The sequence below is a fragment of the Spermophilus citellus genome, assembly GCF_964194105.1.
Source record: "Spermophilus citellus genome assembly, chromosome: 2".
NCBI lineage: Eukaryota > Metazoa > Chordata > Mammalia > Rodentia > Sciuridae > Spermophilus > Spermophilus citellus.
In genome coordinates, this window is record NC_138183.1 from 7,813,981 (window position 1) to 7,836,582 (window position 22,602).

General features: G+C 55.1%; 2 protein-coding genes across 2 annotated transcripts; both read left to right on the plus strand.

The window, feature by feature from the left end:
- Positions 1 to 896: 896 nt before the first annotated feature.
- Positions 897 to 9,484, plus strand: PIP5KL1 (phosphatidylinositol-4-phosphate 5-kinase like 1; the record flags this gene model as incomplete). The annotated part of the gene is given in 11 exon segments (XM_081281250.1): positions 897 to 1,036; positions 1,038 to 1,101; positions 1,881 to 2,084; positions 3,266 to 3,316; positions 3,534 to 3,688; positions 3,945 to 4,069; positions 4,403 to 4,437; positions 4,525 to 4,580; positions 5,314 to 5,426; positions 5,692 to 5,845; positions 8,499 to 9,484. Coding segments are annotated over 11 exon segments (1,365 nt in total). The 3' UTR covers positions 8,767 to 9,484.
- A 2,866-nt stretch (positions 9,485 to 12,350) lies between these two features.
- ST6GALNAC4 (ST6 N-acetylgalactosaminide alpha-2,6-sialyltransferase 4) lies at positions 12,351 to 21,753 on the plus strand. The gene is made up of 6 exons (XM_081281520.1): positions 12,351 to 12,509; positions 12,924 to 13,010; positions 14,455 to 14,643; positions 18,636 to 19,048; positions 19,980 to 20,087; positions 21,070 to 21,753. The coding sequence occupies exons 2-6, from the start codon at positions 12,999 to 13,001 to the stop codon at positions 21,257 to 21,259; spliced, it is 912 nt and encodes a 303-aa protein (XP_081137646.1). The 5' UTR covers positions 12,351 to 12,509; positions 12,924 to 12,998; the 3' UTR covers positions 21,260 to 21,753.
- Positions 21,754 to 22,602: the final 849 nt, after the last annotated feature.

Below are 22,602 nucleotides of genomic sequence, written 5' to 3' on the forward strand. Positions count from 1 at the left end.
AATCACTCTGGTCTTTCACTTCCTGGGACTCATCAAGGCCCTTTGCAACTCCTACTCACAAGAATCCAATATATACTCATCAAGCACCAGTTTCTGTTGACACTCACCAGGAAATGAGGCCCATGTGGTTCCTGCATGGGTGGCACTCATTCTCTAGGGGGCCAATGTAATAAGACAAGAAATGACCCAGGCAATCTCACAGTGTGAAGGGGAATGAAGAAAATAAAGGTGACATGCTCAAGAGTGTGGGGAGGGGTGCTGAGTCCTGCAAGGGAACAAGAGGGACCAAGGCAAGTGAAAGTCTCGGGGAAAGGACTTTAAGCAGAGGAACAAAGAGCCTCCAGCTAAGAGTTTGGTGAGGGAACAGCAGGGACCCAGGAGGCTGGCTGAGGCGGGTGGAGAGGGAGGATAGTTAAGGTTGGGTCTAGATTGGGGCAGACAGACAGGCCTGGGGTGATAGCAAGGAGTTTGAATGTTGTTCCATTGTGGCTTTAAGCATGAGAGTGACATCATCGGATTTATGCTTTTAAAAGATCACACTAGCGGCTGTATTCTACCCACTTGCTTGCCACCAAATTTCCGGGGCCTAGCCCTGTTCCCGGCCCCAAGTGGGTGTTCCAAATATATGCGATGAGTGAATGGATGCTCTGACTTCCTGTGTGACCTGGAGGTAGTCACTTTTTTTCTCTGGATCTTAGTTTCATCTCTTCAAAGACAACTGATGCGAATTTCACAACTGAGTGAGTGGGCGGGGCAGGATTGAGGTTACCCGCCCCCATACCATGGGCCCGGGAGAGCCGCATCCCAGACCCCAGGAGGGAATGTGGAGGTCTTGGCTCACCAGGACCCTAGCTAGCGCCCCGCGGCCCCGCCCCTCCTGGACCGCGGTCTGAAAGATGCTGCAGCCTCGGAGGCGGGACCTGCAGGCGATCGCCAGCGCCCCCCGCTCCGATTGGACACAGCCGAGGCCGGTGCCGCGCGATTGGTCAGCCTTGAGGCAGGGGCGGAGCCTGGATCCTGCAGCGGGGCGACAGGGATGCGGCCAAAGCCCGGGAAGCTGCTGTGGGGGCGATGGCCGCACCAAGCCCCGGGCCTCGCGAGGTAGGTGCGGACCTGAGAAAAGACAGGGAACGGTTGGTGGGCAGGGGTTGGGCCTCCCCTCAGCCAAAAACGCGGACACGCCCCCATCCAGTCAAGGAGGGGCTCTACCCTGGGTGAGGGCCAGGACACGCCCCACATGAGGTACAGGTATGAAGAAGGAGGGTGATCTGGCGGGTATTCCCCAGGTCTTCCTCAGTTTCCTTATCAGGAAAATGGGGATGATGACAAAAGCTCCTCCTTCATAGGGCTGTTAGGAGGTCCAGCTCAGCCGGTGCTGGACACATGTTGGGCCAACTGGTATTGATCTCAGCATCGTGCTGACCCTCCACGCTGGCCTGGAGGAGCTCAGCATACATGCGCAGATATGTGACTGAATCACCGGCATCACAGCTCCTGCTGTCAAGGCTTCCTGTGCTTGAGCTCAAACTCAACAGTAACGCAGCTGATACCTGCCGCGGAGGAGTTACTATAGTTCTGGTGTTGCAGGTGGAAAGTGAGGCAGGGGTTTACCCAGGGCGACTGATGAAAGGATGTCAGCTTCAGCTTGGTTTGACGGCAGAACGCATGCTCTGCCTATGATAACCATTGCTCTCTTTGGATGCTGAGGGCCAACACCTGGTGAGATGGGCACAGCATTATCTCTATTTTACAGTTGAGGAGACTGAGGCAGAGAAAGACGAGAGGAAGACTCACAGTAGTGGAAGTGGGACTTAAACCTGGGTCTTTCCCCTCTGAGATGACTTCACCTGCCCTTTGCTTCCTCTGCCTCTTCTCACCAGGTCCTGGCCCCCTCCCCAGAGGCTGGACGCAGAGCAGCCACATCAAGCTCCAGCCGGCGTGGCATCCTCTGGCGCATTCGAGACAAGCAATCACGCCTGGGTCTGTTTGAGATCAGCCCAGGGCATGAGCTGCATGGGTTGACATGTATGATGCAAGCAGGGCTCTGGGCAGCCACCCAGGTCTCTGTAGACCACCCACTCATGGTAAATGGCCAGGCGGTCTCATGCACCCCACAACAGTAAGGGCAAGATCTGGATGATGGCCTGTCTTGCTAATTCTGCTGAACTGAGGATTAGAGAGGGCTAAGCAGAGGAAGGGACAGGTTTGTGCCTGCTGGAGGGAGAGAAGAACATCCTGAGGTGGTGGAAATCCTAGGTTCTTGGGGGTGTAGGGACCCCTTGACTGAAGTGATTGCTGTGAGACTCTAAGTGGGCCTCAACCTTTCTCTAGGCCCCAGTGCCCCCATCTGCATAATGGATGGAGGGATTTATATTCTGGTTTCTGAGGTCATCCCTTCCCTGTCAGGGTGTACAGCTGAGAAGGGATCCCACCCCCACCCTGCCAGCCCAGCCCATCCTCCCTGGAGCTTATGCTGGGGCCATGCTGGCTCAGCAGAAAGGGTCACCCAGCTGCAAGCTCAGCAGCTGGGCAGGCCTGGGTGAGCATGTATGTTGTTTGTGTGTGTGCACATGTGCACAGTTTGGCCATATCACATGGCCAAGGCCTGGTACAGAGACCTGGGGTTAAGGGAGAGTCCCCAGTGAGTCTAAACCCAATCTGAATTCTACACCAGATGAAAATCTTCCACAGGGCTCCAATACTCGGCATGGCTCAAGACCCTGCTGTCTATAAGGGTCAACTGTCCAACCTCATCCTCATTCCATCTCTGCCTTACTGGCTACTGAGTGCACCTGCTCCCTTGCACACTGCTCCACAATGTTGACATTGCCATGAGCACCCTCTCCACTACCCTTCATATTTCAGCTTAGGGTCAGGAAGCCTCCAGGAAGCCTTTTGTGATCCTGCCCCTTCCAGGATGTATCAGGCAGGTCCATCTCTCTGAACGGATGAAATCTGACTTCACTTGGCTAACACTTGTGTCTGAGTGATGTGCCATGCTTGACTCAGAGCCTGTGCTGAGGACTCAGCAGTGGACTAGACATACCCTGCCTCGGGTTACAGAGGCCCTTCCTCCAGTCCTGGGAGTGCTGGCAGTCCATCTGTCCAATTCAGTCACACACAGGGACACTTCAAGTCCCTGTTTGCTGAAGAAATCAAATTGAGATCAGGGGGCAAGGCCAGGTATAGGACACTTGAGCTCCTGGGGAAGGCAGTGGGGGACTTTGCCTTGACCTTCCCTGACACCCTCTATTGCTCCCTGCAGGGGCTGCCCTCCCAGGAGGATTTTTCTGAGGTCCTGACCCAGGTTCATGAGGTAGGAAGCCCAAGACTTCTGTGCAGGAGAGGGCCTGTCCTGCCTGGTCTTTGCGCTGGCTCCTCCTGTTTCCCCATCTGTGCAGTGGGAGTGATGGCTGGTTCCAGGGGCCTTGCAGGGACAATTGGACCAGCGGAGATTCCCTGGAAGCTACTCTTTCTGCGTGACACTCCCCCCCTCCCCGCACAACTCCCACTCCACCCTGCTCCCCTCCCAGGGCTTCGAGCTGGGCACCCTCGCTGGCCCAGCCTTCGCCCGGCTGCGGCGCTCCCTTGGTCTAGCCGAAGAGGACTATCAGGCTGCGCTGGGCCCCGGCGGCCCCTACCTGCAGTTTCTCAGCACCTCTAAGAGCAAGGCCAGCTTCTTCCTGTCGTGAGCTTGCTGCAGGGGTGGGAGCGGGGTGGAGGTGGCACCCCGGGCAGGGGGAGAGTCCACTGGGGAGAGAAACAGCGGTCAAGCTCAGGGAGGATCAGGGCCAGGGGGAGGTCTAATGTGGGGAGGAAAGACTGAGGGCCAGGGTGGGCGGGGAGGCCACAGGACCAGACCGGGAGGAGGAGCCTCATGCAGGAGGCCGGGTGGGAGACTCTTCAGCCAGGTTAGACAGAGACACCCCCTCCCCACCCCGCAGCCACGACCAGCGCTTCTTTCTGAAGACCCAGCGGCGCCGGGAGGTGAGGGTGCTGCTCGCCCACCTGCCCCGCTACGTGCAGCACCTACAGCGGCACCCGCACTCGCTGCTAGCCCGGTTGCTGGGTGCGCGGGCTGGGGGCGGGCCTCAGAGGGCAAAATTTCCAGTGGGTGCTGGGGTCTGTGGGCGGGGCCAGGGTCTGGGGCGGGGGCCCAGGGCATAGATTTGGGATTGGACAGTCAGTGGGTGCCGGAACCGTGCCTGTAGGGGCGTCGCTGGAGCTTTGTCTGGGGTGGGGACACCCGCTCGAATCAGAGAAGGGGTCTGGGGGCGGGGCCTGGAGGGACGGGCTCAAGGTGCTGCGAATTTTGAGGACGAGGCCTGGAGCTGGCATGGAGGCTGGTTGGACCCAGGGTGTGGAACTTGGGGGCCTCACGTTGCGCCCTCTCCCCTTCCAGGAGTCCACAGCCTGAGGGTGGCCCAGGGAAAGAAGGTGGGTGAGGCCGAGACAAGGTGGCTGGGCGGAGGGCGGCTGGAAGGTGAGGTCCTGGCTCCCCTCACTCCTCACGCCTGTCCCCAGAAATACTTCATCATCATGCAGAGCGTCTTCTACCCCGCCGGCCGCATCTCCGAGAGGTGAGTTGGCCGGGAGTAGGCACAGGGCCACGATGCCACCTGGAGTGCGTCACCTAAAGCATACTCACCGAGGCCGAGGAAGAAGGGACATTCCAAAGACCCGGTGGGTCAGAGACAGTGACACCAGCCACCTGCATCTCCTGCGCACTCAGTATGCTCTGGGCACTGTATTGAGCTCTTGCGTTCATTATCTTCTTTACTCCCAGAAGGAGGTGGAGGGATAGGTGTTGCCATTGTCATTTTATAGCTGAGGAACTGAGGAAGGCCAAGGTCATACCATGAATAAGAGGAGCAGGGATCCAAACCCAGCCCAGTTACATACAGCCCCCCTGTGACTCTGCCCGAAGGTTCCCCACAGCCATCGACTTTCCCCTGCCCTCCTGGTGATGTCCCTGCTTCTGGGACACTCTTGGTTTGACCAGGTGTCAAGAAGCAGCTACAAGATGAGCTACATCAGGGCTGGGCTTCCAGAGGCTTGAGTGTGAATCCCTGTTCTGGTCTTTACTTACTGTGTGGCTCAGAGAAGTCAGAGGAACTCTCTAGACCCCAGTCTCTTCATTTCTAGCATGGGGCCACTAGCAGACTGGGGTTGTTCTGAGTTTTAGAGATGCTGTATATAAGGAGTTTGGTGTCTACACCAACAGTCACCCAGTAGAAAGTCTTCTAATTATTAACTTGTAGAGTTGTTGTGTGTCTTGTCTATGCAAAGCTGAACCTGTCTCCCCACCTTCAGGTATGATATCAAGGGCTGCGAGGTGAGCCGCTGGGTGGAGCCGGCCCCTGAGGGCAGTCCCCTTGTCCTAGTGCTGAAGGACCTCAACTTTCAGGGCAAGACCATCAACCTGGGTGAGCCATGGGTGTGGTCACCGACTCTGCCAGGGTGAATTGCAGATGGATGTCCCTGCACTGCCCTCTGCCTGAATCCTTAAGAGCCTAGATTCTGGGGTCAAGTAGAACAGGTTTCAAATCCTGGCTTCACAACTTGCAAAGCTAGGTGGCCGAGGAAAATGATAGATGAGTTTCCCCATTTGTGAATTGGGGACTGTAATGACACCTGCCTTCCTGTGGCTAGCCTATGCTGAGAGCTCAGGGGGTTACTGATGCTCCTCAGGGCCCCAACGGAGCTGGCTTCTCCGCCAGATGGAACTGGACACCACCTTCCTCCGGGAGCTCAATGTGCTGGATTATAGCCTGCTGATGGCCCTCCAGTGTCTCCATGAGGACGAGAGGGGCCAGGGCAGCTGCCTCATCTTCCGCATGGCCAGGTGAGCCCCACAGGGCAACAGCAAGAAGAAGGGTGGGAAAGACAGACGGCAAGGTGTGGGAACGCTGGGTGTGCAGGGCACAGACTCAGACACTGGGAGGTGCAGGGTCTGCGAGTGTGCAGGTGAGTGTGTGTATGTGTGAGCATGTGCATGGAAGGCAGGGGCTAGAGAAGCCAGGCTGGTAGGGGCAAGGGGCACAGGTGGACCACAGCCAGGGACATAACTGATGAGGTCCGGTTGGTCAAGGGACTCAGTACTGATTTGAAGAGTCTGCCCATTTTCCAGCAGGGGATGTGGAATCACTGAAGGTTTCAGACCAGGGGACACATCTGTTTAATTTCAGCCACAGAAAGAGTCCTTGCCACCGGGTATGGTGGCATGCGCCTATACTCCCAGCTGCTCAGGAGGCTGAGGTAGGAGGATTCCCTAGCTCGAGGCCAGTCTCAGCAACTTAGTAAGACTATCTCAAAATTTTAAAAAAGGGTTAGAAATATGGTTCAGTGGTAGAGCACTTGACTAGAATGTGCAAGGCCCAGGTTCAATCCCCTGTACTGAAAGGAAGGAAGGAAGGAAGAAAAGAAGCATCCTACCCTCTAACCCAGGCATCCCCTTTCCACAGCCCTGAGGGCTTCACCAATGGCACCATCATTGTGCACCCCCCCTTTATAGTAATAATTGTCACTCCTTGCATATTAACCAGGAGCCTCACTGAGACTGGGCTCTCATTGTAGAGATGTGAAGACAGAGGCTGAAAGAGGGAAGCCAGACTGTGGGATGACTCCTGAGGACCTGTGGGCTCGTGGTTAGTTATTAGATAGTCGTTCTCCCCAGCCCGCCCCACTGTGCTTGAATGGAATGACATGGAGTTAAAACAGGCACTTGAAGACTCGAAGCCATCGATCTGGTGGGTGAACTAGGGAAGTGAAAGACAAGGTTCTCTCCTCCAGCCTCCATTCCTGCCCCTTAGAAAAAGACCTCGGAATGGTGGGGATAGGCAGAACCCAGGGTGATGCTCCCCAGGCAGCTGGGCCCACCTTATTAGATGGTGCTTGCTGTGGCCACAGAGCCTTCTCTGTCTAGCTCAGGTGGGCTCCTTCCTTGCCCTCTACATGCAGCTGATGCTTAGGCCACTGCTGGCATTCAGCCAGCAAGTCCTGGTTTGCTTAGAAAGGTTATTGTTACAGCTGGGTGTGGTGGTGCACAGTGGCTCGGGAGGTTGAGGCAGGAGGAGGGCGAGTTCAGTGCCAGCCTCAGCAACTTAGCAAAGACCTAAGCAACTTAGTGAGACCCTGTCTCTAGATTAAAAAAAAAAGGGGGGGGGGAGGCTGGGGGTGTGACTCAGTGGTTAAGCACCCCTGGGTTCAATGCCCAGTACCAAAAGAAAGAAAGAAAGAAGGAAGGAAGGAAGGTTGGTTGGTTGGTTATTGGGCTGGGGATGTGGCTCAGGGGTACAGCACTTGTCTAGCACATGTGAGGCCCCGGGTTTGATCCTTAGCACCTCATAAAAAAATAAAATAAAAGTATTTTGTCCATCTACCACTAAAAAGAAAGAAAGAAAGGTTATTGAGGTTATTGTTACATAGAAAATTTTTTTTATGCTGGTTCTCACCACCACCCCCAGTTCCCACCCCCACTCAGAAAACAAACACACCGCCCCACACCCCCAGGTACACCTCGCCTGGACTCTCAAACCCCTGGTCCTGATTGATTGGTGCTCTGGCAGGGTTTATCTCCTTTGGCATTTTTTTCCCCCAAGCCCTGATAGGACAGGAATAAAGCCCCTCATCGACCCCCACAGGACAAAGTTAGGGAAATAAACCTGCTTCTGCTGGGACTGGTAGTCTCTCCAAATACATCTTCTGATTTGCAATATGTTTTGAGGCAAATTCATACACACATCATTTGCAAACTGGGGTTGTTGTACTTTGTTTGAAAAGTTTCAGCTGTGGCCCTGAGACTTCCCGGGTTAGATGACCCAACAGTTTAGGCAATACCCAAATAAGGGATTTACCCAAAGTCACATGGCTCATAAGCCCAGAGCCAGCATCTGTGTGACCCAAATGCTCTAGACTGGCACTACCCAAGACAAAAATAATGAAAGCACCTGAACTTTATTATTATTATTATTTTATTTTTTGGTACAGGGGATTAAACTCAGGGGCACTTGACCACTGAGCCACACCCCCAACCCTTTACTTAAAGACAGGGTCTCACCGAGTGGCTTAGCGCCTCGCTTTTGCTGAGGCTGGCTTTGAATTTCCGATCCCTCAGCCTCCCGAGACGCTGGGATGACAGGTGTGCACCACCGCTTCCGGCAGATGAAGTTAATTTTAACAATATAATTTACTCAGTACATCCCAAATTTGATCAATTTCATCTGATCAACATAAAAATCTTTTCATACCGTCTCTGCAATTCAGTACATGATTTCCACGAAACCCTCGTCTCCACCGGGGCCGGCTGCATTTCGGGTGCTCCGGGCACGTGTGGCCAGTGCTGTGCCCTGCAGGGAGCTCGGGGGCGCAGGCTGCCCTTCCCTCGGCCTCAGCTGACCCGACGCCACAGGCCCAGGCGCGGCCGGAGGGAGCGGGGCTGGGGCGCCGGGGCTCCCTGGAGGAGGAGGCAGCCTCACTCTGCTGTTGGCCCACCCCAGGTCTGTGCAAGGGGCACAGGGCCCGGAGGAGCCGGAGGCGCAGAACCGCCGGCTGCTGCCAGACGCCCCCAACGCCCTCCACATCCTGGACGGGCCCGAGCAGCGCTATTTCCTGGGCCTAGTGGATCTGGCCACCGTCTACGGGCTTCGCAAGCGGCTGGAGCACCTGTGGAAGACGCTGCGCTACCCGGGCCGGACCTTCTCTACCGTCAGCCCGGCTCGCTACGCCCGTCGCCTCTGCCAGTGGGTAGAGGAGCACACCGAGTGACCAGCACCTGGCCTCATTCTCCTTTTCGGGAAATGGGCGCACACCAGGAACGCTGGTTCCCGCCGGCCCGGGCAGCCCGCCTGCTGTTCCTCCGGATGGCCATCAGAGGGCAGCATCCACCAACCAGCTCTGCTCCTTTTGCTGGTGGTGCTGGGCCCCGTGTCGCGTCGAGGATTTCCCTATAATCAGTCCGTTTAATCCTCAAAAAATGCCACTATTCTCTCTTTACAGACCATGAAATGGAGGCTCAGGGGTGAAGGCACTGAGCAAGATTATTCAGCAATAAATGCTGGAACCAGGACTCCACCATGCCTTTTGGACCAGGGAGCCTGTATTCTTGGGCACCGGCTCCCGGGCCCTATCCTCATGCTCCGGGGAAGGGGGGAGGCTGAACGCCCTTCCCCTCGTCATCCATGTGGGGAAACAGAGGCCCAGAGGCCTGAAGGGGTAAGTGGCCAGTTCAGCCCTGAGTACCCAGGCCTTACTCCCTTGGAGGTGGGAGAAGGTCGGGGGAGGGAGCTTCTTGGAGCTCTGGGATACATTTTAAAAGTGCACCATTTATCTCCAGTGAGCTCTGCCCTCCTCTGAGAGTCATTTTTCTCATCTGTGAAATGGAGGCAAGCGTCAGTTGTCAGAACAAAGGTCTGGACTGCACAGATACTACTAGGATCTGTGCCTAGCCCCATATCACCTCCTCTCCCTCCTCCAGGAAACTCCAGCCTGGCCTCTGACCCCAGTCCATCCAACCAGGCCCAAGCGGGCCTTTCCTTCAGCTGCTCTAGGCTGTGTGACCAGAGCAAGGTGCTAAACCTCTCTGTGCCTCAGTGGTTTAATGTGTGAAGTTGGAAAGGATGAAGAGACCTCATTAATTCATTAAATATTTATTGAGCATCTGCCATATGGATAGGCTCTCTGCTGAGCAACGGAAACCCGGGGATGGAGCAAGATGACTTCATGGAACTCAGAGTCTGGGTGACAAAAGCAATCTGGTGTGACAAAGCCCCATGGAGAAGCACAGGGGCCCTGGAGCTGCAGCCGGGAGTCTCCAGTGGGAGGAGACTTAACAGAGACCAGAAGAGTCAGAGGACTCCCAGGGCGGGGGTGAGGGTTCCAGCCAAGAACACAAAAGGCCCTGGGATGGGAGAAGCCCAGCATGACAGAAAGAAAATGCCTGGGGGCTAAATGGGACAGTGGGGGGAGTGTGGGTGAGACCCCTAGGGGAGGCTGCGGAAGGTCACTCAGTGACACCAGTATTTTCATTCCAATGCCCTGTTGGATGCAGCCAAGATGGATGGTGGGAGCATGAGTTCCAGGGATATTTACTTTTAAGATATTGACATCACTGCTATTGTCTGGGTGGCCTTGGGTCATGACTCAACCTCTCTGAGCTGCCATGAACCATGGAATTCCTTACTCCTGCCCAGCAGGAAGTTGGGCTGCAGAGCTGTTAAGTTCTCCTTATCAGACGAGGTGATGGGTCAGGGAAGCTTAGGGGAGCCGGGTGTTGGCAGGAACTGGGGTCAGCTGCCACATTTCCTCGGGTCTGGATCCGACAGGGCTGACCAAGAGCACAGAGCCCTGTTGTCCTGCAGAGTGATGGCCAGCCCTGCAGTGTGTCTTGGCAGGGCACTCAGCTGCAGGGGTGGGGGAGTGAATTGTCCAGGTTCTCATGGGACCATGACTCCTGGCCTCTTTTGTTCATTTAACAGACATTTAGGTGCTCCTAGTATGTGCCAGACACTGTGCGGAGCTGGAGATGTCCCTGAGAACATGACAGGTCAGAGAGGAGAATCTAGTGGGCACAGGGGCCATAAATAAAGAAACCGATTAATACACAGAGAAATTTCAGAGTGTGACAAGTATTACGAAAAAAGTCAACCAGCCATGTGATAAGAAGTCCAGGTAGAAGATGCCATGAGTACAAAGGTCCTGAGATAGGAAGAAGCTCGATGTGACTGGTGTGTCAGAGGATGGCCAGAGTGGAAGGAGAGTGACTGAAAGGCAGTCAGGCCTTAACATGGTACAGGGCTTATAGTCTGGAGTAAGGATGGTTGATGCTTCCAAAACCCAACTGAAGAGTTTCATCTGGGGCTGTCAAATTTCCTGATCTCAGTTCCACTATGGACTTAGGATCCTTATCTACCCTGGGAGCTTGGGCAATTTGGGCATGTCATTGTGTCTGTTGCCCTATCAAATCTCCCGAGGAAGGAATCATTGCTTCACCAGTCATTGTGCGTGATGAATGAATCCACAGGGAACTTTTCACCTTTAGGCCCTTGGGGTTGGGTCTGTGTTCAGAGAAACTGGAAGGACTAGGATTTGGAAGGCACAAGGGCTCTGACTTTGGGGACCTACTGTGTTACTGAGGGGCCAAGCTCTGCTGGGCGGAAAAAGGAGGGCTTGTGCTCAAAGGGAACTTCCAGGATCAGCACCACTTGAGTCACTCTCCCTGCCCCTGAACAAAATGGGGAAAGGCTTGGGAGCCTGTGGGGGGGAGGGGGGGATTGGCCTTGCACCTGGAGCAGGGTAGACATGGAAGGTTGCTGTGCTGGGGATGGACCCTCTGGCATCCTGCCCAACCCCAAGCCTCTGAGAAAATGGAAAATGGACTCTAAAATGGGGTCCAGAGAGGAAACCAGGCTGGTTCCCAGGCTAGTGCCCCAAAGCAGGTAGGTGGGCTTGGCTGGGATGGTTAGGTGAGATGGTTTTTTTATTGTTGTCTGTTTTCTGCCTGCTGGGATGGAACCCAGGGCCCTGTGCATGCTAGGTAAGCACTCTATCCATTTTGCCCAAATGCAACTTTTAAGAAAAAAAGATCTTGGGACCTGTGTGTTCCACTTTGCAGGAGGCCTACCCCGCCCCCTTGGCCCCATACCTGCCCCTTCAGTCGGGGCCCCTGAAGTCATCTGCATTTGAGATCCTTATGGGATGCCATCTGAGCCTTCAAATAGGACACAGTTCAGATGAGACTGAATTAATGGGACTCACAGGAACTAGGGAAAAGAGCTCTGGGAGGTGCCTCTCTGGAGACCTGCTCTGGAGGGAAGCCTCCCGCAGTTCCAATCCTGGCTCATTCGGTCTCACATTTCTACTTTACACAGGCTCAGGTGAGGGACACCGGGTCACGATCAATTATATTTAAAAAAATTCGCTTCTTCGTTGTTTAACTAAATTCCAATTTAACTGGGCTTCTTACATTTTACTGGCAACATTACCAACTTGAAAGGCAGGCTCCCTGACCGCAGCCCTGATTAATTTCCTTGGCCCCCACCCCCAGCGGCGGAAACTCAAGTCTGAACCGCCAGGCCGCCACCGCACCGTGGCTCCGACACCCTCCGGGTCTCGTTCCTCTGTCCAGCGCCCGGGCAAGGGACCGGAGAGAATGCGGGAGGACGAAAGGGACAGAAGCAGAAATCCAGATAAAAGCCGCGACGCGGGGGCCCCGCCCTCACCCGGAGGCCGTGTGGGTCGCCACGCACACCCCGCCCGCGCCGCTGGCCCCGCCCCAGGTCGCGCCGGGCGCGCTCTTAGACCCCGCCCCGGGCGCGCAGTCTCCGCCCCGTCCCCGCAGGCCCCGCCTCCGCCCCGGCCGCTCTGGTTGGGCTCCCAGCCTCCACGAGCTGCGGCCGCAGCGCCGCCTCCGCCTGGGGCCCCGGCTTCCAGCCCGGCCGGCCCGGCCCGCGGGACATGGATCTGCGAGCACCGAACCGGGAGCCTCCGGAGCGCCCTAAACTGCCCGCCCGGTTAGCGCTCGGCCGGGGGAGGGGGCGGGGAATCTTGAGGGGTGGAAGTCCCAGTCGTGCCGGTCCCAGGCCTCTCCATCGTCCCCGGGTAGGGAGGTAGGATGGATGGGCAGGAATTCCAGCTCCTGACTCCAGGTACCTCGGACCTGATGGGTGACCTTGAGTCGGGAGCATCTCCTCGCTGCCTCTCCTTCCTCATCTGCACACTCGGGATTGGCTTGGTGGGAGGACTCTCGAAGGTCTCGGATTCTAGCTCCTTTAGGGTGGGACGCTGAGGTCCCATTTTTGAGATTTTAAGGCATTTGATACCTCAACTCCATTTGCCTTGACCCCAGCCTGGACCCTCTTCTGCCTCAGTTTCTCGCGACCCTGTCCACTATCCCTTCCCTGTTCTGAGTTTCTGGGTCTTGGCAGGTGCCGGGCTCACACCCCTTTCCAGCCCAAGCCCTGGAGACAGCAGCCTCCCGACTGCTGACAGCCAGTGACAGTATGAAGGCTCGGGTAAGTGGCTTGGAAGGGCTCCTGGGGACTTGAGGTACCTTGCCACAGAGTAGCCTCAGCAGCTTTCCCATGCCAAGAATGATGGTCACTTTTGGAGAAGGTGCTCAGGATTGGACCAGGGTCTTGGGCACACCAAGGACTAAGCCTCCACCACTAAGCCACACCCCAGACCCTGGTGGTGACTCTGACCACACTGTTCCTGAGCAGAGGAGAAGGATGACTGGCCTCAGAGCCCAGCTCTGCTCTTGGAGATGGTGTGATCCAGGAAAATGATATCCCCTTTTTGGTTTCAGTATCTTGCTCTCCTCACCCATAAAATGGAGGTAATTGTACTACATGGTCACCCACATGGGGTCCACCCACGAGTGAGCTAGTGTGGGAAAGTTCAGGTCTGCTGCCCTCTCTTTAATGAGGGTACCTGGTTGTGGGGAGAGACCTGAGTGATGGGGATGTTAAGGTCAGTTGCCAAACTGAGTGAGTCAAGGTCTCTGGGTCTTTGGTCCCTTGTGAACAGGGGACCAGGTGCTCGGCAGAGCCTGAACCCTCACAGACTAAACCCAATCCCCTGAACAGCTGGCCGCAGAGGAGATTTATTTTTAGAAACTGATGTGACTTTGGGCAGAAAAGAAAGGGTAGACCTCTGGCAGGATGTGCCTGGGGGCTGACAGGGGCTGCTTTCCCACTCTGCTTTCCAGAGAGAACCAGCAGCTGCTTTGTGAGGGGTGGCATAGGGCCTGGAAAATGAGAGCCTGAGAGACACATGTTGACCAGGATGGGCCAGCACACAATGGCAGTTGGAGGATCCTGTCCCCCACCAGGCAGCAGCTCCTGGAAGGCTTCAAGGGGGCTTTCACTGAGTGGGCCAACAGGGCTGGCCCCAGACCAGGCTAGATTAGAGGGCTGGAAGGACTTCCTGGTTCAAATAGCCTCTGGCACTGGGTTTCTAGGGGTGGAGTGTCCGGGCAGCAGCTCTCCAAGTACTGAAAGCATTTCTTGAGTAGTGTTTCTCTGAAGTCCCCCTCTGCCACCTGGACTACTGATCCCCAGCCTGATCATCAGCTAGGGGGTTGCCCCCTGAGTTGGATGGGGGTGGGGATGGCATGGAGCCATGAAGGCCACCCTGGGCTAGAGGGATGGAGACTCATACCCAAGGCTGCACAGTGCACCCAAGCATCAGGTTGAAACGTGAAGTGCCCCCCACCTGCACTCTGCTGCCTCTTTGCTGTGTGGCCTTGAACTTGAGTTCTATCTTCAACCCAAATTGGTTTCCTAATCTAAGAATAGGATGCTAAAGTTATTTCCATGGCTTCATGTGCCCAGAACCTGGCACCTCTGAGGAAGGCCTGGTTCATAGAGACTGGGAATTCTCGGGGCTGTTGAAGTGGGGTTTAGATCTGGGAGGCCCAAGTCCCCCCCCCATTCCCCATGACCACTGTCTCCCCAGGATCGCCTTCTGCTCATCATCCTATGCTCCTTGGTCTTCTCTGCTGTCTACGTCCTCTTGTGCTGCTGGGCCTGCCTGCCCCTCTGCCTGACGACCTGCCTGGAGGACCACCTCCCACCTCTGAGCTCCAGGCCCACGGTGCCGGGGCCCCTGCACTTCAGTGGCTATAGCAGCGTGCCAGATGGGAAGGTGAGTCAGGCAGGCAACGTGGTGGGGCAGGTCTGGCTGAGGCTGCCAGGGTGCCCCCAACTCTGGGAACAGGGAGAGCCAGGCTTGTGCCAGGCAAGCCTGGACCCTGAGCTTGGCTCTTCTGCTCACCAACCGTGTGCTCTTGGCCAGCCACTTCACCCTCTGAGCCCCAAGTTCCAAGAGGAAATGGGCTTTAGTAAGCACATATTGCCCGGCTGCTCCCAGCTGGATGCTGGGATGAAAAGTCACATCCGATAGGGTGGCTGTCCGCTGGTGCTGCAGTCCGGTAGGGGAGCCAGACATGGGCCTTGCATGCTGTGGTACGTGCAGTCTGCACACCTTCAATATATCTGTCTGCACACTTGCCACTCAACAAGCATGTACTTGGCCCGTGCAGTGTGTCTAGCCTGATGCCGATGGTGGCTGAGGATAGAGATGACACAGGTAAAGATAGGTCCAACCCCAGGGTTCCCTCTCTGGGGGGACAGGGACCCTGGGCTCCGGGGTGACAAGGCAATGTGGCCCCTGCCTGTGGTGCCCACCTCCCCACGCTTGCTCTGTTTGGCAAGATTCAGGGCATTTCACACGCCTTGCCCTGATTTCAGAGGCCCCATGCGGTAGGTTTCTCATCCTGCCCAAAGGTATCCTGTGCTGATTTGTGGTACGGAAAGCCCCGGTTCTGTGTCTGGTGGCTCTTGGTGTGTTGGGGAGAGTATGCTCAGGAACCCTGGCTTGGAGCTGTGTTTCAGGTCCCCATCCCTCTGAGTCTCAGTAGCACCCTCACCTGTAAAAGATGATGGTGACACTTCCTACCTTTGTGGGGATGCTGTGAGATCCAGCAGGATGATGCCCAGTGTACGGAACAGGTCCAGGTAAATATCTGAGGAGGGCTGAGGGCGTGGCTCCACAGGAGAGCACCGCCTGGGATATTCAGGATCCCGGGATACAGCCCGCTGCTGCAAAAAAGGAAAGGACAAGAAAAGGCATTTTAAAAAAATATTTGAGGGCTGGGGATGTGGCTCAAGCGGTAGCGCGCTCGCCTGGTGTGCGTGCGGCCCGGGTTCGATCCTCAGCACCACATACCAACAAAGATGTTGTGTCCGCCGAGAACTAAAAAATAAATATTAAAAAAAAATTTCTCTCTCTCTCTCTCTCTCTCTCTCTCTCTCTCTCTCTCTCTCCTCTCTCACTCTCTCTAAATATATATATATATATATATATATATATATATATATATATATATATTGATGCTGGGCACAGTGGCACACGCCTATAATCCCAGTGGTTCGGGAGGCTGAGGCAGGAGGATCGAGAGTAGGAGCATCAAGAGTTCAAAGCCAGCCTCAGCAACTTAGCAAGGCCCTAATCCCTAAGCAACTCAGTGAGACCCTGTCTCTAAATAAAAGAGGGCTGGGCATGTGGCTCAGTGGTTAAGCACCCCTGATTCAATCCCAAGTATTTTGTTGTTGTTGTTGAAGAAACAAGGTAACTGGTAGGTACAAGGTCTTGGGTTCCCCAGGAGTAGCCAGGTGAGATAAATGCTGGGGTAGGCTGGGTAGATGCTGTCCCATTTACCATCATGGCGGCCAAAGTCATTTCAGACATTTAAACCCTCACGGGGATTTGACCCAGGGAAGCCAGATTCTCTCTTTCATCTCCTTCTTTGTGTTCGGGGTGGGATTGGGGGTTGCTGCTAGGGATTGAACCCAGGGGTGCCTTACCACTGAGCCACGTTCCCAGCCCTTTTTATTTTTTTATTCAGAGAGAGGGTCTCACTAAGTTGCTTAGGGTCTACTGCTTCAGCCTCCCGAGCTGTTGGGATTATAGGCATGGGCCACCACACCTGGCTTATTTTTTATTTTGAGACAGTGTCTCCCAAATCACTTTAGGCCTCGATAAGTTTCCCAGGCTGGATGGGAATTTATGATCCTCGTGCCTCAGCCTCCTGAGTTGCTGGGATTACAGGCATGCACCACTGCATCCAGCTCTCTGTTTTTCTTAAGAGAAATGGGAAGTCCAGATTTTGAATGTCAAAAGGGCTGTTTGGGGGGTGGGGGTGGCAGGTTACCAGGGATTGAACTCAGGGGCACTCCACCACTGAGCCACATGCCCAGCCCTATTTTGTATTTTATTTAAAGACAGGGTCTCACTGAGCTGCTTAGTGCCTTGGTTTTGCTGAGGATGGCTTTGAACAATCCTGTCTCAGCCTCCCAGGCTGCTGGGATGACAGGTGTGCGCCACTGTGCCCAGGAAAAGGGCATTTTTTTATATGTTAGAAGTTTAAAAAATTTTAAAGACCCTTTGAGGAAGAATGCCCTAAAATCAGGACAGTCAGGACAAGCCCACACTGAGGGAAGAGTCAGAAAACCATGTCCTTTATCATTGTGTTACAGAAAATGGGCCTACAGGTCTTCAAATCAATACCTCGTCAAATATAAAATTTCCCCAAGCAGGATTCAACAGTGTGTCTTTTATTGACTGGAATTAATGTTCCCATGTCCTTTATATGGCTTTTTAAACCCAGGTCCCCCCAGAAAGGCATGGAGGAACTGGGGAAGCGCAGGCCCTTTTCTGGGAGACCTGTCCCTTGACCCCCATGAATATCTCCAGGCTTGTGGCCAAGTTGTGACTCGGGTCTAGTGCAAATCACTAAAAAAAAATTATTTATCAACTTTATTGAGATATGTAATCTCATACAACAAAATTAACCAGTTTTAAAGTGTAAAATTCAATAAGTTTTGCCAAATGTATAAAGGAATGTAGTAACAACCATAGTGACATAGAAATTTTCTGTCATCTCCCCAGCACCTCCTTTTTTTGAGGTGCTGGGATTGAACCAGGGGTGTACTACACTGAACTACATCCCCAGTCCTTTATTTTTTTATTTTGAGACAGGATCTTGCTAAATTGCTGAGGGCCTCTCTAAATTGCAGAGGCAGGCCTTGAATTTGCAATCCTCCTGTCTCAGCCTCCCTAGTCACTGGGATGACAGACGCCATAATACTTAGCTCTCTCACTCTCACAATATTTATTTTTTAATTGTATCTTTATTTTATTTTTATGTGATGCTGAGGTGAACCCAGTGCCTCACGTGTGCCAGGTGAGCGCACTACCACTAAGCCACAACCTCAGCCCCTCACAAGCCCTTTTGTAGCCCTCTCTGGGCTGCTTTTCGTAAGTCTTTTCTTGCACACCTGGCAGGTCTTTTACCACTGAGCTACACCCCCACCTTGATTTCCAAAAGTTTGACAGAGGATCATTGGCTTTCACATGCAAAAATATAATACCCTCCATGAGTTTGGGGCAGGGATTTACACATTACAAAATATTTTCACCCTGCGGCATCCGTCCCCACTCCCACTCCCCACTCCCACACCAGGCAGCTGTCCTTACTTCTTCCTTCATCCGCATTCCCAGCTTGTTTCCTCCAGGCATTTTCCAGTCCTGTTCTTAAGAGGGTCAATTAGGTGTTTTCATCCCCATTTTAGAGATGAGGAAATTGAGGCCAGAGGCTTGCCTGAGGCCCCACAGCCAGGAAGGGGTGGAACCAGGATTCCCAGAGCTGGTGGGCATTGAAGACTTCTTTTACTTATAAACTGCATACCTTGTGGGTCGACTCAGGCAGGGGAGGAGGACCCAAGAGTGATTCTGAAGAACTGAGGTTCATGTTTACTTAACACTTTATGACATCCAGTGTGCGCCAGAGACTGTTCTATTGCTCTATAAATATTTGCTCCTGTAATCCTAATAAGACACTTCTGATGTATGGACTTGAGGACATTAAGAACAGCAACAGAGACAGATATGGCTGATCCTGGGACTCTGAATGTGGAATCTTAGCTCAGTCACTTGCTGTCAGTGTGACCCTGGGAAAGTCACTTCATTTGCCCAGCCTGCCAGAGGGGTTTAGATCAGTCCTCAGGCTGGGGGAGTAGCAGGTGCAGGAAGCCCGGTGTCTGAACCTCCCTATTTTTCTTTACCTCCACCTGCAGCCACTCATCCATGAGCCTTGCCGCAGCTGTGCGGTGGTGTCCAGCTCCGGCCAGATGCTCGGCTCGGGCTTGGGCACCCAGATCGACGGGGCCGAGTGTGTACTGCGCATGAACCAGGCGCCCACCACGGGCTTTGAAGTGGACGTGGGCCGGCGCAGCACCCTGCGCGTGATCTCGCACACGAGCGTGCCGCTGCTGTTGCGCAACTACTCGCACTATTTCCAGCAGGCCCGCGACACTCTGTATGTGGTCTGGGGCCAAGGCAAGCACATGGACCGGGCCCTGGGGGGCCGCACCTACCGCACACTGCTGCAGCTCACCAGGATGTACCCAGGCCTGCAGATATACACCTTCACTGAGCGCATGATGGCGTACTGCGACCAGATCTTTCAAGATGAGACCGGCAAGAACAGGTGAGCCTGGGCCTGCCTTCCTCTTGCCTGTCGGGGGTAGTCTAGTCCTGCCCTCTGATGGGGGGCTGGAGGTGCAGGAGCTGTCAGTCATCAAATGTTCATCCAGATCGAGAAGCCAGTGATGGAGACATTTGGCTGGAGAGATGTTAGGGGGTGCTGCTGCCCTCTGGAGGGGATGTTCTGAGGTATCAGTTGGTCTTTGAGCTTCCTTCCAGATAATAAATATACCAATTACAGTAATATAAGCCATCTTCATGCACCTGGCTAAGCACTCCGCATCCAAAATCTCATTTTGTCCATCACCCAGAAGAGCCCTTGTGACTCCACCGGCTCAGCTTAGGAAATGGAGCTGTCGGCCTCCAGTGGTTCAGCTAGAAACTTGGGCTTTGCCTCTGAGTCACCTCATACTGCCCCCTGCCACTATATTTGGCTCTTTAATCTCCTCCCACGCCCTTAGGTATGACCTTGACCCAGGCCTCCATCCTTTCCTGCCTTTGCAGTGGCCCCTTGCTGGTCTCCTCCCCCCACCCCCCACCCCCAGTGAATTCAGTCCTTGCCGCCACCTGTCCTCAGCTCTCATTTCTCTCATTTGCATCACGGGCAGCATAAGTCTGTATGGACTGTTTCTCCTCCAATGCTCTGTTTCTCCCACCATGCTCTGCTGCCCTCTGCTGTCTCCCCAGCCTGATCCTCTAGATGAGAGGACCATCAACCTGGGTTTGCTCAGGCCCAGCTTGGGTGGTGAGGTTGAACAGACCTGGGTTTGTTCAGCCTTGTCCCCTGCCCACTGCTGGCCTCAGGCTGGCTCTGCCCTTTCCTGGGCCTCTCTAGAGGTCGAGGTGCGTGGCCCTTGTCTGGGAGGGTAACAGTGCTGCCGCTCTGAGTGTATGGGTGTCGGAGGGGCCCGCTGACAGTGCTCCCGCCTCCCCAGGAGGCAGTCTGGCTCCTTTCTCAGCACCGGCTGGTTCACCATGATCCTGGCCCTGGAGCTGTGTGAGGAGATCGTGGTCTACGGGATGGTCAGCGACAGCTACTGCAGGTCAGAGCAGCTGGCCTGGGTGGGAAGGGAGCAGGGAGGACTCTGGGCCCCTGTAGAAGGCCTAGGAGCTGTGGGGGCTTCATAATGGGTGTCCAAGGCACAGACACCCCAGGGCCTCGGGCCTCAGGGCAGCCTCTGGACAGGGTGGACACTGATCCCAGCTACCAGTGTAGCCTCCGGCTGTTCCGCCTCTCCCAGAGCTTCCACCTATTCAGGTATAAAATTGAGAAAATAGAGGTGGAACCCTTGCTGAGCATGGGTGATACCCTGGGTTCAAACCCCAGCCCCACCACAAACAGTATAATAGTATATATGTTATATAATGTGTATCAGCCATATGTCACAGGCAAGTTTCTACTCTTGATAGTTTCAACATCATAATATTAAGTTCTGACGCAGATTATAGTAGTGTTGGATAGCACTGTTACATTACTCTATTTCAATGTCACCATCACTGATGAGCTCAGGAAGGGTATTCTCCCTCTGTTCTCTTTGGGATTCGTTTGTTGAGCATGAGGAGGGAACGACAGAAGACCAAGTGCCCCTGCCAAGGCCCTGGCCCGACTGCTGGCCTGCACGGTGCCCCTGGGTAGGTGGGTGTGCGGGGCTGGCCGCACTGCGCCTCTGGCCCTCCCTGTGAGCCCAGCACCAGCAGAGCGCTTTGCTGTCTTCATCCTTAGATCGGCACCCTTGTCCTGGAAGATGGGTGTCACCATCTCCATTTTGCAGATGGGCTGTTGAGATTCACAAGGTGTATTTGTGACCCAGAGTCGCTCAGCTTGTGAGAGGCATCCTGGGGCTTTGAATCCTGGCCTTTGGGTTCCATGAGCTGCCCTGCTCCTCCCCTATCTGGGGTGGGCTCCCCTGGGACCAGGCATGGGTCTCCGTGGGCCCACAACACCTAGGGAGGAGTGGTCACGGGAGGCAGGCAGTTCTGGTGCCCCATGCCTGTCCCACACGGGCCTCCTTCCCCACCCCACAGGGAGAAGAGCCACCCCTCGGTGCCTTACCACTACTTCGAGAAGGGCCGGCTGGACGAGTGTCAGATGTACCTGGCGCACGAGCAGGCGCCCCGGAGTGCCCACCGCTTCATCACCGAGAAGGCCGTGTTCTCTCGCTGGGCCAAGAAGAGGCCCATTGTGTTTGCCCACCCGTCCTGGCAGCCCCAGTAGTCCCCGGTGCCGGCCGGCTGGCTGTCATGCCTCCGTAGGCCTGCGTCCCATCCCAGGCCACCACACTCCATCAAGAACATGTGATTTATGACTTTTGCCTCCTGCCACATACCAGAGCACCTAGGGATCCTTCCTACCCCGGCCTGGGGATACTTGGAGCCATCTCTTATCTCATAACTTGAGGGGGAAGGGGAGGAGCTTTCTCTCCCACCCCCATTCCTGAGGAATCCACGTCTTCATTTTGGGGTTCATCCCACCACCAGGTCTCTCAAGTGTCCTTTGCCCTGGGGCCAGTGGCCCCCTCACTCACCAGCATCATGACCTTATGCCAGTCCTGGTCCTTCCTTTACCCACCCCAGCTGCCTATGGTGCCACATTCTTGGGCTGGTGGCCCTATTGAGGCAGCCAGCAGCCTGGGGTTTCTTGGTGCAGGGGCCTTTGGGCAGTGCTTGCCAGGGCCTCTCTGGAGCGTACGGGTAAACGTGTTTTCTGGACCCTGTCTCTTGTGCTGATGTGTCTGGGGTGGGGTCTGGGGCTTCTCTCCCTGATGAAATCCCCTAAGCTGTGCCCTTGGGGGCTGCTCCTGTCTGTGGCCCTCCTAGGCTTGCAGCTAGCTGGGCTGCCTGTGTGTGTCTGCTAGCAGTGCCAGTCCTGCTCCTGTCCCACCGGCCAGGTCTCCTCAGTGTCTGGCCCCATGACTATGTTGGCCCGGGAAACTGGCTCCAAGTCAGAGGCCTCTTTGGGACCCCTGCTCTGCAGGGGCAAAGCCAGGGCCAGGGAGGACCCGAGATGGGAAGGAAGTGCCTCCACCCTGTGTTGCCTTCCTGGCCCGTGGGTCAAATTCCGGCGATTTTGCCGCTTAAATTCCTATCAAGTCTAGTCTTGTCCCTTTGTGGAACAGAAAAGCAGGCAGCAGTGGGGAGCTGCCCAGAAGTGAGGCTGGGCCTGGCCTGAGGTTGGGGCCTTTCTGCCCTTGAGCTTCATTTTCTGAAGCTGTGAAGTGGGAACAGCAGACCCACCCCCAACCAGCCGTCGGCGGGGGGTCTGAAGCCACTCCTGGAGGTGGCTGGGTTTTACCTGCTTCACAGATGAGGCCGCCACTTGGCTGAAGCCAGACAGCCAGGGGATGGCTGGGCCAAGATGCAGTCAGGCCTGAGAGCTAGGCCCAAGGCCATGGCCTGTACCAGGGGCTGGGAGGAGCCCCCAAGGGCTTGGCCTGCCCCTTACATCATAGGGAGACCAGGAAACTAAAGGATGGAGCCCTGGGGTTAGCTCTCAGATCCAGGGATCAGGCCCCTCTTAGATGGGACCCGCATAGTCACCCAGAGCCCATACTTAGCCTA

What these genes read in the sequence shown, in the direction of transcription:
- ST6GALNAC4 (XM_081281520.1), top strand. An exon ending in GCAGCGTGCCAGATGGGAAG is followed by an intron (nt 14,644 to 18,635) that starts GTGAGTCAGGCA and finishes CTCCACCTGCAG; the next exon opens with CCACTCATCCATGAGCCTTG. An exon ending in GTCAGCGACAGCTACTGCAG is followed by an intron (nt 20,088 to 21,069) that starts GTCAGAGCAGCT and finishes CCCACCCCACAG; the next exon opens with GGAGAAGAGCCACCCCTCGG.